General features: G+C 35.9%; 1 protein-coding gene across 1 annotated transcript in view; it reads right to left on the bottom strand.

Annotated features, from left to right (window-relative positions):
- The window catches only part of EMCN (endomucin), a 139,907-nt gene that overhangs the window by 68,211 nt on the left and 52,539 nt on the right, over positions 1–19,157 (bottom strand). Inside the window, exon 2 of the mRNA XM_049885633.1 lies at positions 13,168–13,275. Coding sequence (XP_049741590.1) covers positions 13,168–13,275 — 108 coding nt within the window. The remainder of the gene's footprint in view (positions 1–13,167; positions 13,276–19,157) is intronic.

Below are 19,157 nucleotides of genomic sequence, written 5' to 3'. Positions count from 1 at the left end.
ATCTATATGCTGCCTACAAGAGACACACCTTAGACTTAGAGACACAAACAAACTAAAACTCAAAGGATGGAAAAAAGTATATCAAGCAAACAATAAGCAAAAAAGAAGAGGAGTAGCAATATTAATTTCTGACAAAATAGACTTTAGACTTAAATCCACCACAAAGGATAAAGAAGGACACTATATAATGATAAAAGGGACAATTGATCAGGAAGACATAACCATATTAAATATTTACGCACCCAATGACAGGGCTGCAAGATATATAAATCAAATTTTAACAGAACTGAAAAGCGAGATAGATACCTCCACAATTATAGTAGGAGACTTCAACACACCCCTTTCGGAGAAGGACAGGACATCCAGTAAGAAGCTCAACAGAGACACGGAAGATCTAATTACAACAATCAACCAACTTGACCTCATTGACTTATACAGAACTCTCCACCCAACTGCTGCAAAATATACTTTTTTTTCTAGCGCACATGGAACATTCTCTAGAATAGACCACATATTAGGTCATAAAACAAACCTTTGCAGAGTCCAAAACATCGAAATATTACAAAGCATCTTCTCAGACCACAAGGCAATAAAACTAGAGATCAATAACAGAAAAACGAGGGAAAAGAAATCAAATACTTGGAAAATGAACAATACCCTCCTGAAAAAAGACTGGGTTATAGAAGACATCAAGGAGGGAATAAGGAAATTCATAGAAAGCAACGAGAATGAAAATACTTCCTATCAAAACCTCTGGGACACAGCAAAAGCAGTGCTCAGAGGTCAATTTATATCAATAAATGCACACATACAAAAAGAAGAAAGAGCCAAAATCAGAGAACTGTCCCTACAACTTGAACAAATAGAAAGTGAGCAACAAAAGAATCCATCAGGCACCAGAAGAAAACAAATAATAAAAATTAGAGCTGAACTAAATGAATTAGAGAACAGAAAAACAATTGAAAGAATTAACAAAGCCAAAACTGGTTCTTTGAAAAAATTAACAAAATTGATAAACCATTGGCTAGACTGACTAAAGAAATACAGGAAAGGAAACAAATAACCCGAATAAGAAATGAGAAGGACCACATCACAACAGAACCAAATGAAATTAAAAGAATCATTTCAGATTATTATGAAAAATTGTACTCTAACAAATTTGAAAACCTAGAAGAAATGGATGAATTCCTTGAAAAACACTACCTACCTAAACTAACACATTCAGAAGCAGAACAACTAAATAGACCCATAACAAAAAAAGAGATTGAAACGGTAATCAAAAAACTCCCAACAAAAAAAAGTCCTGGCCCGGACGGCTTCACTGCAGAGTTCTACCAAATTTTCAGAGAAGAGTTAACACCACTACTACTAAAGGTATTCCAAAGCATAGAAAATGACGGAATACTACCCAACTCATTCTATGAAGCCACCATCTCCCTGATACCAAAACCAGGTAAAGACATTACAAAAAAAGAAAATTATAGACCTATATCCCTCATGAACATTGATGCAAAAATCCTCAACAAAATTCTAGCCAATAGAATCCAACAACACATCAAAAAAATAATTCACCCTGATCAAGTGGGATTTATACCAGGTATGCAAGGCTGGTTTAATATCAGAAAAACCATTAATGTAATCCATCACATAAATAAAACAAAAGACAAAAACCACATGATCTTATCAATTGATGCAGAAAAGGCATTTGACAAAGTCCAACACCCATTTATGATAAAAACTCTTACCAAAATAGGAATTGAAGGAAAATTCCTCAACATAATAAAGGGCATCTATGCAAAGCCAACAGCCAATATCACTCTAAATGGAGAGAACCTGAAAGCATTTCCCTTGAGAACGGGAACCAGACAAGGATGCCCTTTATCACCGCTCTTATTCAACATCGTGTTGGAAGTCTTAGCCAGGGCAATCAGGCTAGACAAAGAAATAAAAGGTATCCGGATTGGCAAGGAAGAAGTAAAGTTATCACTATTTGCAGATGACATGATTATATACACAGAAAACCCTAAGGAATCCTCCAGAAAACTACTGAAACTAATAGAAGAGTTTGGCAGAGTCTCAGGTTATAAAATAAACATACAAAAATCACTTGGATTCCTCTACATCAACAAAAAGAACACCGAAGAGGAAATAACCAAATCAATACCATTCACGGTAGCCCCCAAGAAGATAAGATACTTAGGAATAAATCTTACCAAGGATGTAAAAGACCTATACAAAGAAAACTACAAAGCTCTACTACAAGAAATTCAAAAGGACATACTTAAGTGGAAAAACATACCTTGCTCATGGATAGGAAGACTTAACATAGTAAAAATGTCTATTCTACCAAAAGCCATCTATACATTTAACGCACTTCCGATCCAAATTCCAATGTCATATTTTAAGGGGATAGAGAAACAAATCACCAATTTCATATGGAAGGGAAAGAAGCCCCGGATAAGCAAAGCACTACTGAAAAAGAAGAAGAAAGTGGGAGGCCTCACCTTACCTGACTTCAGAACCTATTATACAGCCACAGTAGTCAAAACAGCCTGGTATTGGTACAACAACAGACACATAGACCAATGGAACAGAATTGAGAACCCAGACATAGATCCATCCACGTATGAGCAGCTGATATTTGACAAAGGACCAGTGTCAATTAACTGGGGAAAAGACAGCCTTTTTAACAAATGGTGCTGGCATAACTGGATATCCATTTGCAAAAAAATGAAACAGGACCCATACCTCACACCATGCACAAAAACTAACTCCAAGTGGATCAAAGACCTAAACATAAAGACTAAAACGATAAAGATCATGGAAGAAAAAATTGGGACAACCCTAGGAGCCCTAATACAAGGTATAAACAGAATACAAAACATTACCAAAAATGATGAAGAGAAACCCGATAACTGGGAGCTCCTAAAAATCAAACACCTATGCTCATCTAAAGACTTCACCAAAAGAGTAAAAAGACCACCTACAGATTGGGAAAGAATTTTCAGCTATGACATCTCCGACCAGCGCCTGATCTCTAAAATCTACATGATTCTGTCAAAACTCAACCACAAAAAGACAAACAACCCAATCAAGAAGTGGGCAAAGGATATGAACACACATTTCTCTAAAGAAGATATTCAGGCAGCCAACAGATACATGAGAAAATGCTCTCGATCATTAGCCATTAGAGAAATGCAAATTAAAACTACGATGAGATTCCATCTCACACCAGCAAGGCTGGCATTAATCCAAAAAACACAAAATAATAAATGTTGGAGAGGCTGCGGAGAGATTGGAACTCTCATACACTGCTGGTGGGAATGTAAAATGGTACAACCACTTTGGAAATCTATCTGGCGTTATCTTAAACAGTTAGAAATAGAACTACCATACAACCCAGAAATCCCACTCCTCGGAATATACCCTAGAGATACAAGAGCCTTCATACAAACAGATATATGCACACCCATGTTTATTGCAGCTCTGTTTACAATAGCAAAAAGTTGGAAGCAACCAAGGTGTCCATCAACGGATGAATGGGTAAATAAATTGTGGTATATTCACACAATGGAATACTACGCATCGATAAAGAACAGTGACGAATCTCTGAAACATTTCATAACGTGGAGGAACCTGGAAAGCATTATGCTGAGCGAAATGAGTCAGAGGCAAAAGGACAAATATTGTATAAGACCACTATTATAAGATCTTGAGAAATAGTAAACCTGAGAAGAACACATACTTTTGTGGTTACGAGGGGGGGAGGGAGGGAGGGTGGGAGAGGGTTTTTTTTATTGATTAATCAGTAGATAAGAACTGCTTTAGGTGAAGGGAAAGACAACACTCAATACATGGAAGGTCAGCTCAATTGGACTGGACCAAAAGCAAAGAAGTTTCCGGGATAAAATGAATGCTTCAAAGCTCAGCGGAGCAAGCGCGGGGGTCTGGGGAACATGGTTTGCGGGGACTTCTAAGTCAATTGGCAAAATAATTCTATTATGAAATCATTCTGCATCCCACTTTGAAATGTGGCGTCTGGGGTCTTAAATGCTAACAAGCAGCCATCTAAGATGCAGCAATTGGTCTCAACCCACCTGGAGCAAAGGAAAATGAAGAACACCAAGCCCACATGACAACTAAGAGCCCAAGAGACAGAAAGGGCCACATGAACCAGAGACCTACATCATCCTGAGACCAGAAGAACTAGTTGGTGCCCGGCCACAATCGATGACTGCCCTGACAGGGAGCTCAGCAGAGGACCCCTGAGGGAGCAGGAGATCAGTGGGATGCAGACCCCAAATTCTCATAAGAAGACCAAACTTAATGGTCTGACTGAGACTAGAGGAATCCCGGCGGTCATGCTCTCCAGACCTTCTGTTGACACAGGACAGGAACCATCCCTGAAGACAACTCATCAGACATGAAAGGGACTGGTCAGCGGGTGGGAGAGAGACGCTGATGAAGAGTGAGCTAATTATATCAGGTGTACACTTGAGATTGTGTTGGCAACTCTTGTCTGGAGGGGGGATGGGAGGATAGAGAGAGAGGGAAGCCGGCAAAATTGTCAAGAAAGGAGAGACTGAAAGGGCTGACTCAAGACGGGGAGAGTAAGTGGGAGTAGGGAGTGAGATGTATGTAAACTTATATGTGACAGACTGATTGGATTTGTAAACGTTCACTTGAAGCTTAATAAAAGTTATTATAAAAAAAAAAAAAAAAAAAAGAAAACCCTAAGGAATCCTCCAGAAAACTACTGAAACTAATAGAAGAGTTTGGCAGAGTCTCAGGTTATAAAATAAACATACAAAAATCACTTGGATTCCTCAACATCAACAAAAAGAACACCGAAGAGGAAATAACCAAATCAATACCATTCACAGTAGCCCCCAAGAAGATAAGATACTTAGGAATAAATCTTACCAAGGATGTAAAAGACCTATACAAAGAAAACTACAAAGCTCTACTACAAGAAATTCAAAAGGACATACTTAAGTGGAAAAACATACCGTGCTCATGGATAGGAAGACTTAACATAGTAAAAATGTCTATTCTACCAAAAGCCATCTATACATTTAACGCACTTCCGATCCAAATTCCAATGTCATATTTTAAGGGGATAGAGAAACAAATCACCAATTTCATATGGAAGGGAAAGAAGCCCCGGATAAGCAAAGCACTACTGAAAAAGAAGAAGAAAGTGGGAGGCCTCACCTTACCCGACTTCAGAACCTATTATACAGCCGCAGTAGTCAAAACAGCCTGGTACTGGTACAACAACAGACACATAGACCAATGGAACAGAATTGCGAACCCAGACATAGATCCATCCAAGTATGAGCAGCTGATATTTGACAAAGGACCAGTGTCAATTAACTGGGGAAAAGATAGCCTTTTTAACAAATGGTGCTGGCATAACTGGATATCCATTTGCAAAAAAATGAAACAGGACCCATACCTCACACCATGCACAAAAACTAACTCCAAGTGGATCAAAGACCTAAACATAAAGACTAAAACGATAAAGATCATGGAAGAAAAAATTGGGACAACCCTAGGAGCCCTAATACAAGGTATAAACAGAATACAAAACATTACCAAAAATGATGAAGAGAAACCCGATAACTGGGAGCTCCTAAAAATCAAACACCTATGCTCATCTAAAGACTTCACCAAAAGAGTAAAAAGACCACCTACAGATTGGGAAAGAATTTTCAGCTATGACATCTCCGACCAGCGCCTGATCTCTAAAATCTACATGATTCTGTCAAAACTCAACCACAAAAAGACAAACAACCCAATCAAGAAGTGGGCAAAGGATATGAACACACATTTCTCTAAAGAAGATATTCAGGCAGCCAACAGATACATGAGAAAATGCTCTCGATCATTAGCCATTAGAGAAATGCAAATTAAAACTACGATGAGATTCCATCTCACACCAGCAAGGCTGGCATTAATCCAAAAAACACAAAATAATAAATGTTGGAGAGGCTGCGGAGAGATTGGAACTCTCATACACTGCTGGTGGGAATGTAAAATGGTACAACCACTTTGGAAATCTATCTGGCGTTATCTTAAACAGTTAGAAATAGAACTACCATACAACCCAGAAATCCCACTCCTAGGGATATACCCTAGAGATACAAGAGCCTTCATACAAACAGATATATGCACACCCATGTTTATTGCAGCTCTGTTTACAATAGCAAAAAGTTGGAAGCAACCAAGGTGTCCATCAACGGATGAATGGGTAAATAAATTGTGGTATATTCACACAATGGAATACTATGCATCGATAAAGAACAGTGACGAATCTCTGAAACATTTCATAACATGGAGGAACCTGGAAGGCATTATGCTGAGCGAAATTAGTCAGAGGCAAAAGGACAAATATTGTATAAGACCACTATTATAAGATCTTGAGAAATAGTAAACCTGAGAAGAACACATACTTTTGTGGTTACGAGGCGGGGAGGGAGGGAGGGTGGGAGAGGGTTTTTTATTGATTAATCAGTAGATAAGAACTGCTTTAGGTGAAGGGAAAGACAACACTCAATCCATGGAAGGTCAGCTCAATTGGACTGGACCAAAAGCAAAGAAGTTTCCGGGATAAAATGAATGCTTCAAAGGTCAGCGGAGCAAGCGCGGGGGTCTGGGGAACATGGTTTGAGGGGAGTTCTAAGTCAATTGGCAAAATAATTCTATTATGAAATCATTCTGCACCCCACTTTGAAATGTGGCGTCTGGGGTCTTAAATGCTAACAAGCGGCCATCTAAGATGCAGCAATTGGTCTCAACCCACCTGGAGCAAAGGAAAATGAAGAACACCAAGCCCACACGGCAACTAAGAGCCCAAGAGACAGAAAGGGCCACATGAACCAGAGACCTACATCATCCTGAGACCAGAAGAACTAGTTGGTGCCCGGCCACAATCGATGACTGCCCTGACAGGGAGCTCAGCAGAGGACCCCTGAGGGAGCAGGAGATCAGTGGGATGCAGACCCCAAATTCTCATAAAAAGACCAAACTTAATGGTCTGACTGAGACTGGAGGAATCCCGGCGGCCACGCTCTCCAGACCTTCTGTTGACACAGGACAGGAACCATCCCCGAAGACAACTCATCAGAGATGAAAGGGACTGGTCAGCGGGTGGGAGAGAGACGCTGATGAAGAGTGAGCTAATTATATCAGGTGGACACTTGAGATTGTGTTGGCAACTCTTGACTGGAGGGGGGATGGGAGGATAGAGAGAGAGGGAAGCCGGCAAAATTGTCAAGAAAGGAGAGACTGAAAGGGCTGACTCAAGACGGGGAGAGTAAGTGGGAGTAGGGAGTGAGATGTATGTAAACTTATATGTGACAGACTGATTGGATTTGTAAACGTTCACCTGAAGCTTAATAAAAGTTATTTAAAAAAAAAAAAAAAGATAGAAACATTTGCTTCTTTAACATTGGTATGTGGCACATATTCTCTACGTGATTAGCAAGAATATAACTAATATATATAGTTGAGATACTTTAAGACTTCTACTCTAATGATCTAACAGCAAAAGTCACTGCCCTTTTTTGCTAAACAGTTTTTTTTTTTTCCCTGCAGAATTTGCTTTATGGAAGAATCATAGATTCCTGTTACCAATGATGTTACAGCTTAAATCTTTTTATAAAATGTTATTTAAACACCTCAGTGTCTTATACTTTGGTTCAAAAACTCAGAGCTGAAATGACACTCATTATGCCCTGGTAAGATACCTGTCTCTGAACTCTTCCTGGCCTGATATAAATACAGCTTCATCTTTTGGGTTTGGGTCATTCAACTCCTTCAGCAAAAAATATCTTTTTCCGTCTTTTACTTTCAACCAGTTTATAAAGTTTTATTTTTTAAATATCGCATATAGTTAGGTCATACTTTTTATCCAATTTGACAATTTCTGCCTTTATAATTAAATGCTTAAACCATTTCATTTTATATGATTATTAATATTGTTGCAGTCGAGTCAATTCTGACTCGTAACCGTATAGGACAGGGTGTAACTGCCTCATAAGGTTCACAAGGCTGTAATCTTTATGGAAGCAGAGTGCCACATCCTTCTCCTTTGGAGAAGCTGGTGGGTCCAAACCACAGACTTTTAGGTTAGCAGCCCAGAGCTTAATCACTGTACCCCCAGGGCTTCTTGATTATAAATATAATTGGGTATAAATATACCCTCTTGATACACGTATATTTTTAATTTTCCCATCTGTTTTCTGTCCTTTTTCCTCTTTTATTGCCTGCTTTTGGATTATTTTTTTTTATCTCTGTAATTGACTTATTAGCTATACCTCTTAAGGATTTTTTTTGTCTTGGTGGTTGCTGTAGGGTTTACCATAGACGTCTTTAACTTATCACAATCTATTTTCAAACACTATTAAACTATTTCACATAAGGGGTAAGAACCTTACAACCAAGTATTTGCCTTTTTCCTCTTTTAGTCCTTTATGCTATTGTTGTTATTCATTTTACTTCTACATACATCTTAAAACTTCAATAAATTTTTGTTACTTTTTCTATCAGCAATCAATTATATTTTGAAGATAGTAAAATGAGATAAAAGTGTTTTATATTTACCCATGTATTTACTATTCCTACTGCTTTTCATCCCTTTATTTAGATTCAAATTTCTGTCTGTCATTATATTTCCCTTTTCCTGAATGCCTTCCTTTAATGTTTGCTCTCCGGAAAATAATTATCTCAGCCTGGATGTCTGAAAAAATATTTGTAGAATTATAGGGTGACTATTTTTTTTCCTTTCAGTACTGAAGATATTCCTCTATTGTCTTCCAGCTTGCATTGTTCCTGCGAGGACTCTGCTGTCATTCTTATCTTTGTTCCCCTCTACTTACTGTGCCATTTTTTCCAGTAGTTCCTTTTAACATTTTCTCTTTATGTCTGGTTTTCCATGATTTTGTTATGATGTGCCTTGTGTGGTTTTCTTTCTGTTTCTTCAGTGTGTGTTTATAGAGCTCTTGAATCTATTTTATCAAAATTGGAAAATATTTCTCCAAATTTTTTTTGAAAAGGCCTTCTTCCCTCTTCTGGGACATCAATCATAACTATGTTTGGGCCCCTGATGTTGTCTCAGAGCTGACTGACATTTTGTTCTTTATTTTTCCAATCTTTCTCCTCTCTGTGCTTATACTTTTTATAGCTTCTATTGTATGGCATCAAGTTCAAAAACACAATTTTTTTTTAATTCCCTCTATTAAATATTTGATTTCTAACTCATTAGCTACTCCTCTTATATTTCTAATTTTCTTCCTTCCTCTTTCCTTGGATTTAATTCATTATTTTTTTAACCTCTTCAAATGCTTGTTCAGATAAATAATTTGAATCATTCTTTTTATTCCCTAATATATGAATTTTAAAGTCATATATTTCACTGTAAGACTGGTCCTAACTGTTCTGTACAAGTTTTTATATGGCATATTTTCATCATCATTCAGTTCAAACTATTTTCTCTTTTCCATTGTGATTACTTTTTTGACTCACAGATTGTTAAGAAGTGTTTTTTTAGATTTAAGGAACCCTGGTGACACAATGGTTAAATGCTCGGCTGCTAACCGAAAGGTCGACAGTTCGAACCCATCAAAGAAAAAACCTGGCAATCTGCTCTCATAAAGATTACAGCCTAAGAAACCCAATGGGACAGTTCTATTCTGTCCTATAGGGTCACTGTGAGTTGGAATCAACTTGACAGCACATAACAACAACAATAACAATTTTTAAATTTACAAGCATATGCATATATTCTAGTTATCTTTTTGTTATTGATTTCTAGATTGCAGCCCTGGTGGCACAGTGTTCAAGAGCTATGGCTGATAACCAAAAGATCTGTAGTTCGAATCCACCAGCTGTTCCTTGGAAACCCTATGGGGCAGTTCTGAGTAGAACTGTCATATAGGGTGCTGAGTAGGAATTGACTTGAGGCCAATGGGTTCTAGGTTAATTCCCCTTTCATTGAGGAATATACTGTATGATTTTTGTCTTCTAAAATATGATGAGATCATATGGCCCAATATATGACCTATTTAAGTAAATAGTCTGCTTAAGTAAATAAAAATAATTTGCTTTCTGTAGTTGAGATACAATGTTCTAAATATGTGCATTAGATTAACTTTGTTAATTGTGTTGACTCTATGTCATTACTGATTTGGCTGTTCTATCAACTAGTAAGAGAGGTATATTAAAATGTTTACTAGAATTGTGTATTTGTCTTTCTCATTTAACTTTTGCTTTATATATTTTCAGACTACATTATCACATACATACAAATTTAAAATTATTTCATTCCTCTGGAATATTAAATATTTTTTATTATGAAATGCCCCTATTTATCTCTATTTAATTTTTATCTTCAATTCTACTATGTCTGATACTAGTATAAACTAACATCTTTATTTAATTAGGGTTTTTCATCTTTTTTTCCCGCTATTCTTTGTGTCTTTTGTAAGCAGCACATAGTTGGATTTTGGGTTTGTGTGTTTTTTTCATTCTGACAATTTCTCTTTTTATTTAATTTGGAGCATCTAGATCTTTTTTTTAGATCATTGATATTTAATTTTATATAATTACTAATATAATTTTGTTTCTATTTGCCACCTTACTCTTTGCTTTTTATTTGTACAACCTGTTGTATATTTATTTTTTTTAAAAAATTTTTGATTTATTTTGGATTAAACATTTTTTATTATTCTATTTTCTCTGTCCATTAACATCATAATTATTTATTCTTTTACTGTTCTTTCAATAGATTCCTTAGAAATTATAACATGCATTCTTGACTAATCAAATGCAAATAACCCTAGTAATTATAACTTTTCTTGGGAAATTCAAATGTTCTTAAAACATTTTTACTCCATGTACAGATGTTATTATTTTTATAGCCATTATTTATTTATACTTATTCATTTGTTTCCTTTTTTCTCCCTTTCCTTTCTTCATTTCACCCTATATCTCTGAGTTTACATTTATAATGATTTTCTTTTGCTCCAAGGAAACTTTTTTCCTTCTTTAATTTTGGTCTGCTAGTGAAGAATTTTCTGTTTTTATTTGTAAGGAATGTCTTCATTTCATCTTTAGTCTTGAAGGATAGTTTTATGTGCTATGGGATCCTAGGTTGGCAGCCATTTTTCTTTTGTCATTTTAAAGATATGTTTCCATTGTCTTCTGGCTTACATTGTTTCTATTGATAAGTCAGCTTGTTTTATGTTGCTCTCTTAGAAAAAAGCTGGCTCGTATTTTAAAAGAGTTAATGTTAACTCTAGGAGCCCTGGTGGTACAGTGGTCAAAGCAATCAACTACTAACCAAAAGGTCAGTGGTTCAAAACCACCAGCGGCTCCTCAGAAGAAAGATGTGGCCATCTGCTTCTGTAAGGATTTACAACCTTGGAAACCCTATGAGGTCACTACGAGTCAGAATCAACTCAACAACAGTGGTTTTCAGTTATGCTAAATCTATGGGAGCCCTGGTGGCACAGTGGTAAAGCATTTGTCTGCTAACCAAAAAGTTGGTGGTTTGAACCCACCAGCCGCTCCATGGGAGGAAGATGTGACAGTGTGGTTCTATAAAGATCACAATCTCGGAAACCCTATGGGGCAGTTCTACTCTGTCCTACAGAGTTGCTATGAGTCAGAATCGCCTTAAGGTCAACGGGTTTTGTTTTGGTATGTTAATAATGTCTGTCAATCTATTGATCGATTATTGACCAATTTGGGAATAATTGCTATCTTAACAATACTGAGCCTTTTAATCCACGAACATGTAATGTCTGTCAATTTATTTAATTCTTTAATATTTCACAGAAATCTTTTGTACTTCAGTGTACAAAACTTGCACTTCTATTGCTAAGTTTATTCCCGAATATTTTAATCTTTTGGAAGCTATTGTGAATGGAATATATTTGCTTAATTTTAATTTTGGATTGTCATTACTAACATATAGAAATGTGATTTTTGTGTATTGATCTTACATCCTATGATACAAGATGTTCTTTATTAGTTCTAGTAGTTTTATCATAGATTCTTTGGATTTTCTACTTAAGCAATATTATAGTTTGTTAATAAAAAGTTTTATTTCTTCCTTTTGAATTGAGATATATGTATGTATGTATTTAATTTTTTACTGCCTTATTGTACTATCTAGAAACTCTGGTTATAATGTTGAATAGCAGCAATGAGAGTGGACACACTTACTGTGTTCCAGATCTTAAGGGGAAAGCATTCAGTCCTTCACTATTAAGTATGATGTTATCTGTGGGTGTTTCATAGATGCCCTTTATCACATTCTAGCTTGTTGAGAATTTTTGTTGTGAGTGAGTGTTAGATTCTGTCAAATGCTTTTTTTGAATCAACTGATTCTACTAATAAAAAAAAAAAAGGTGTATTATATTACTTGATTTTCATATATTAAACCAACCTGGGATAAATCCCACTTATTCATGTTTTGTAATCCTATTTATATGTTACTGAGTTATGTTTGCTAATATTAAGAAAAATTGATCTATTTTTTTTAATTAAGAGATATTAGTCTGTAGTTTTCTTTATTATTATACCAATTTTTGATATCAGGGAATTACTGGTCTTAGAGAATTACTTTTGCAATTTCCCTTCATCCTGCATTTTCTGAAATAGTATGAGAAGGATAGGTATCATTTATTTTTAGAATATTTTACAGAATTTGCCATTGAAGCCCTATCAGCTTGAAGTGTTCCTCAGGGGCACATTTTAAATTTCTAATTTGATTTCTTTACTGGTTAAAGATCTATCCAGACTGTCTACCTTACTGAACAAGATTTGGAAATTATTTTTTCTTTCTAAGAATTTCCCTATTTCATCGAAGTCGCCTAATTTGTTGTCCCAGTTCATCTTTTGGTGTCATATGTCATAGATTAGTGCCCAGCCTTTAATTGATCTTTATTGTCACCCATCCTATTCTGATTATTTGTGACTATGGAGGAAAGGAGCATCACTTTACAAAAGAAAGTTGTCAAATGCATGTTCAATTTGATAGAGAATAGGAGCAAATATAGGAAGAGAATGATTCCTTGGCAGCTGTGGGCTGGAAAACATTATAAGGCTAAACATTTCCAATACATTATTTTAACACATTAGCACAATTCTAATACTTACTCATGTGTTGGGAACTTGATAATGTTGGAGAAGCATCCGGAAGTGTACTATTTGTCACTGTTGCATTTGTAGTGTTAAGTACATTCGTCATGTCGATGGCTGTGGCTCCTAATTATGTAAAAAGAACAAGCATCCATCAGGGGTGTAACCAATCTCTAGATAGTCTCATTAATATTAACATCCTGTGACAGTGTGAATTTTATTGTTGAAAGTTTTCTGATCAAGATTTAGAAATACAGCATTTTGACGACCCAATTAATTACATTAAAGAAAGTGGAAGAACATTAGACTCTTCTGTATGCTTGCTGTAGGTTATTTCATTCGATCACCACACTAATCTTATTAGTTCAGTACTTATTATGATCATCATTTTATATGTAAGACTCAGAAAAGTCAAGTAATTACCCTGTAGTCACACGACCTGTAATAGGGAAGAGCCTATACCTGAATCCGAGCCTTTCTGATGCAAGTTTATCACTCGGCCACCCAGGAAAGGAGGTTATAATGAAGCAGTAGTAGTTAAAGACAGCACCATGGTTTCCATGGTGACAGGCAGAGAAATTTCAGGTAGGTTAAATAGCCAGAGAAAGAAGGGTAACAGGAGATAAGGAGAATAAACTACTAATTATACTTTGTTTGTTGTTTTTGGAAAAAAATAAAGAAAACAATGAAGAAATGATAAGCTGAGCTTTTCAAAAAGTACACTGGAATAAAATTGCTTGAAACAATCTTTATTTGCACAAAATATTATTTTGAAAAAATGTTCAATGTCCTTCAGTCTTTTCAGTCTATTAAGGGGAACATTGAGTTAGCAAACAAAAGATAGACACACATTTAGTGCATATTTGATGTTAGCTAGGTGTGTCCTGAAGATGTGGGGAAGCAGTATAGTAGATTCCTATCACAAAGTAGGGTGGAAGCCTGAATTTCCAGGACTTTCCAGGAGTGGCAATCAGCTTCCATTCTAAAGCAACAAACATCTGCCATGTAATGTATAATCTTAGTGCAGTTGATGTATTCATGCTGGAAACATCAATATATTGCAAGAAGACTTTGGAGAATTTAAAAAAATGAAGAAATCCTAAGGATTATGTGGGATTCTATCAAGAGAAATAGCCTATGAGTGATTGGAGTACCAGAACAGGAGGGGATAATAGAAAATACAGAGAAAATTGTTGAAGATTTCTTGGCAGAAAACTTACCTGATATAGTGAAAGATGAGAAGATATCTATCTAAGATTTTCATTCAAGCCCTCACAAGGCAGATCCCAAAAGAAACTCACCAAGACATGTTATAATCAAACTTGCCAAAGCCAAAGATAAAGAGAGAGTTTTAAGAGCAGCTAGGGATAAATTAAAAGTCACCTACAAAGGAGAGTCAATAAGACTAAGTTTGGACTAGTTAGCAGAAACCATGCAGGCAAGAAGACAATGGGACGACATATATACAGCCTTGAAGGAGAAAAATTGGCACCAAGAATTATATATCCAGCAAAACTGTCTCTCAAATATGAAGGTAAAATTAGGACATTTCCAATAAACAGAACTTTAGAGAATTTGCAAAAACTGAAACAAAATTGCAAGGAATACTAAAGGGAGTCCTCTGGTTAGAAGATAAACAATATCAGATAAAGACCCAAGAGTAGAACACAGGCCATAGCAACCAGATAGCAACCCATATAGGAAAATCACAAAAATAAATCAAAGCTAAAACACTCAAAACAGAGACTCAGAGGCATCATTATGTAAAAGATGACAACATTAGAGCAAAAAAGAGGGACTAAAAAATGTAGTCATAGACCTTTGCTATGGAGAGGAAGTCAAGGCAATATAAAGAAATAAAAGTTTGGTTTAAGCTTAAAAAAATAGGGGTAAATATTAAAGTAATCACAAAGGAAACTAACAACCCTACACATCAAAACAAAAAACAAGAAAAACATACTCAGCAAATACAAAATCAACAACAATGAAAAAGTGCAAAAGGCAATATATAAAGAAAAACTACTCAGCACAGAAAATTAAGTGAGAGAAAGAAACTGTCAACAACGCAAAAAAAAGCAATCAAAATGACAGCACTAAACTTCTACCTATCAATAATTACACTGGATATAAATGGACTAAATAAAGAGACAGAGAGTCGCAGAGTGGATAAAAAACACAACCCATCTATATGCTGCCTACAAGAGACACACCTTAGCTTTAAAGACACAAACAAACTAAAATTCAAAGGATGGAGAAAAATATACCAAGCAAATAACAATCAAAAAAGAGCAAGAGTGGCAATATTAAATTCTGACAAAATAGACTTTAAAATCCACCACAAAGGACAAGGAAGGACACTATATAATGATTAAACAGTCAGTACACCAGGAGGATATAACCATAATAAATATTTACACACCCAATGACAGTGTTCCAAAGTACACAAAACAAACTCTAACGGCATTGGAAAGTAAGATAGACAGCTCTGCAATAATAGTAGGAGACTTCAACACACCACTTTCAGTGAGGGATAGAACATCCAGATAGAAGCTCAATAAAGACACAGAAGACCTAAATGCCACAATCAACCAACTTGACCTCATAGACATATACAGAACACTCCACCTGACAGCAGCCAAGTATGCTTTCTTTTCCAACACACATGGAACATTCTCCAGAATAGACCACGTATTAGGTCATAAAGCAAGCCTTAACAAAATCCAAAACATTGAAAAATTACAAAGCATCTTTTCTTACCATGAAGCCATAAAAGTAGAAACCAGTGACAGAAAAAGCAAGGAAAAAAATCAAACACATGGAAACTGAACAACATTTTCTCAAAAACGACTGCGTTATAGAAGAAATTAAGGACGGGAAAAAAAATTCATAGAAGCAAATGAGAATAAGAATACTTCCTACCAGGCCCATGGGACACATCAAAAGCACTGCTCAGACGTCAATTTATAGCAATAAATACACACACATCCAAAATGAAGAAAGGGTCAAAATCAAAGAATTATCCCTGCAACTTGAACAAATAGAAAAAGAGCAGCAAAAGAAGCCCTCAGCCACCAGAAGAAAGCAAAAAAGAAAAATTTGAGCAGAATCAAATGAGATAAAGAACAGAAAAACAATTGAAAGAGTTAACAAGACCAAAAGCTGGTTCTTTGAAAAAATTGATAAACCATTGGTCAGAATGACCAAAAAAAAAAAAAAAAAGGAGAGGAAGCAACTAATACAAATAATAAATGAGATGGTTGATATCAAAACAGATCCAACTGAAATTAAAAGCATCATAACAGAACACTATGAAAAATTGAACTCTAACAAATTTGAAAACCTAGAGAAAATGGACAATTTTCTAGAAACACACTACTTATATAAACTAACACAAACTGAGATAAAACAGCTAAAGAAGAGATTGAAAAGCTAATTTTAAAACTTGCAAGAACAAAAAACAGCCGTGGCCCTGCTTCACTGGAGAATTCTACCAAACTTTCAGAGAAGATGTAACACCACTACTACTAAAGGTATTTCAGAGCATAGAAAAGGACAGAATACTCCCAAGCTAATTCTATGAAGCCAGAATAACCTGGATACCAAAACCAGGAAAAGACACCACAAAAAAAGAAAACTAAAGACCAATATCTCTCACGAACTTAGATGCAAAAATCCTCAACAAGATTCTAGCCGAGAGAATTCAACAACATATCAAAAAAATAATTTACCATGGTCAAGTGGGATTCATACCAGGTAAGCAGGGATGGTTTAACATTAGAAAAACAGTCAATGTAATCCATCACATAAATAAAACAAAAGAACCGCTTGATCTTATCAATTGATGCAGAAAAATGCACTTGACAAAGTCCAATACCCATTCATGATAAAACTGCTCAGCAAAATAGGAATAGAAGGGAAATTCCTCAACGTAATAAAGGGCATTTAAACAAAGCCAGCAGCCAACATCCTCAACAGAGAGAGTCTGGAATCATTCCCACTGAGAATAGGAACCAGACGAGCATACCCTTTATCACCACTCTTATTCAACATTGTGCTGGAGGTCCTAGCCAGAGCAATTAGGATAAAAAAAAACAAGTAAAGGACATTCAAATTGGTAAGGAAGAAGGAAAAGTATCTCTGCAGATAATATGATACAGAAAACCCTAAAAAATCCACAAGAAAACTACTGGAACTAATAGAAGAGTAAAACAAAGTATCAGAATACAAGATAAACATACAAAAATCAGTTGGATTCCTCTACACAAACAAAGAGAACAGCTAAGAAGAAATCACCAAATCAATAGCATTTATAATAACCCCCAAGAAGATAAAATACTTTGGAATAAATCTAACCATAGATGTAAAAGACCTATACAAAGAAAACTACAAGACACTACTGCAAGAAACCAAAAGAGACATACATAAGTGGGAAAACATACCTTGCTCAAGGATAGGAAGATGTAACATTGTGAAAGTGTCAGTTATACCCAAAGTGATCTACAGATACAATGCAATCCTGATCCAAATTTCAATGGCATTTTTTAATGACATGGAGAAACAAATCACAAACTTCACATTAAAGTGAAAGAGTCCCCGGAAAAGTAAAGCATTACTGAAAAAGAAGAACTAAGCGGGAGACCTCACACTACCTGGTTTTAGAGCCTGTTATACAGCCACAGTAGTCAAAAAATAGCCTGGTACTGGTACAACAACAGATACATAGAGCAATGGACCAGAATTGAGAATGCAGACATAAATTCATCCACCTATGAGCAGCTGATATTTGACAAAGGCCCAAATAAGTTAAATGGGGAAAAAACAGTCTCTTTAACAAATGGTGCTGGCATAATTGGATATCCATCAGCAAAAAAAATGAAACAAGACCCATACCTCACACCATGCACAAAAACTAACTCAAAATGGATCAAAGACCTAAATATAAAATCTAAAATGATAATATCATGGAATAAAAAATAGGGACAGTGCTAGGAGGTCTTATACATGGCGTCTAAACCACCCAAACCCACTGCCATCGAATCGATTCCGACTCATAGCGACCCTACAGGATAGAGTAGAACTGCCCCATAGAGTTTCCAAGGAGTGCCTGGTGGATTCGAACTGCGACCTTTTGGTTAGCAGCCGTAGTACTTAACCACTATGCCACCAGGGTTTCCATACATGGCGTAAACAGTATAAAAAACATTACTAGCAATTTACAAACACCAGAAGAGAAACTAGGTAACTGGGTGTTCCTAAAAATCAAACACTTATGCTCATCCAAAAACTTCATGAAAAGAATGAAAAGACAACCTACCTACTGGGAAAAAAATTCTGGCTACAACAAATCTGATCAGCAACTAATCTCTAAAATCTGCAAGATATTGCAAAACCTCAACAACAAAAAGACAAATAACCCAGTTAAAAAATTGGCAAAGTATATGAACAGGCACTTCACCAAAGAAGACATTCAGGTGGCTAACAGATACAGGAGGAAATGCTCAGGACCATTAGCCATTAGAGAAATGTAAATCAAAACTACAATGAGATTCCATCTCACCCCAACAAGGCTGGCATTAATCCAAAAAACACAAAATAATAAGTGTTGGAGAGGTTGTGGTGAGACTAAAACACTTATACACTGCTGGTGGAAATGTAAAATGGTACAACCACTTTGTAAGTTGATTTGGCACTTCCTTAAAAAGCTAGAAATAGAACTATCATAGGATCCAGTGATCCCACTCCTTGGAATATATCCTAGAGAAATAAGAGCCATCACACGGATAGATATATGCACACCCATGTTTATTGCAGCACTGTTTAGAATAACAAAAAGATGGAAACAACCAAGATGCCCATCAATGAATGAATGGAAGAACAAATTATGGTATATTCTCACAGTGGAATACTACACAACGATAAAGACCAATGATGAATCTGTGAAACATCTCATAACATGGAGAAATCTGGAAGGCATTATGCTGAGTGAAATTGTCAGTCACAAAAGGAAA

Source organism: Elephas maximus, chromosome 5 (assembly GCF_024166365.1).
Source record: "Elephas maximus indicus isolate mEleMax1 chromosome 5, mEleMax1 primary haplotype, whole genome shotgun sequence".
NCBI classification, from domain to species: Eukaryota; Metazoa; Chordata; class Mammalia; order Proboscidea; family Elephantidae; genus Elephas; species Elephas maximus.
Note: the sequence above shows the minus strand (reverse complement) of the source record. Positions and strands in the feature narration are given on the sequence as shown.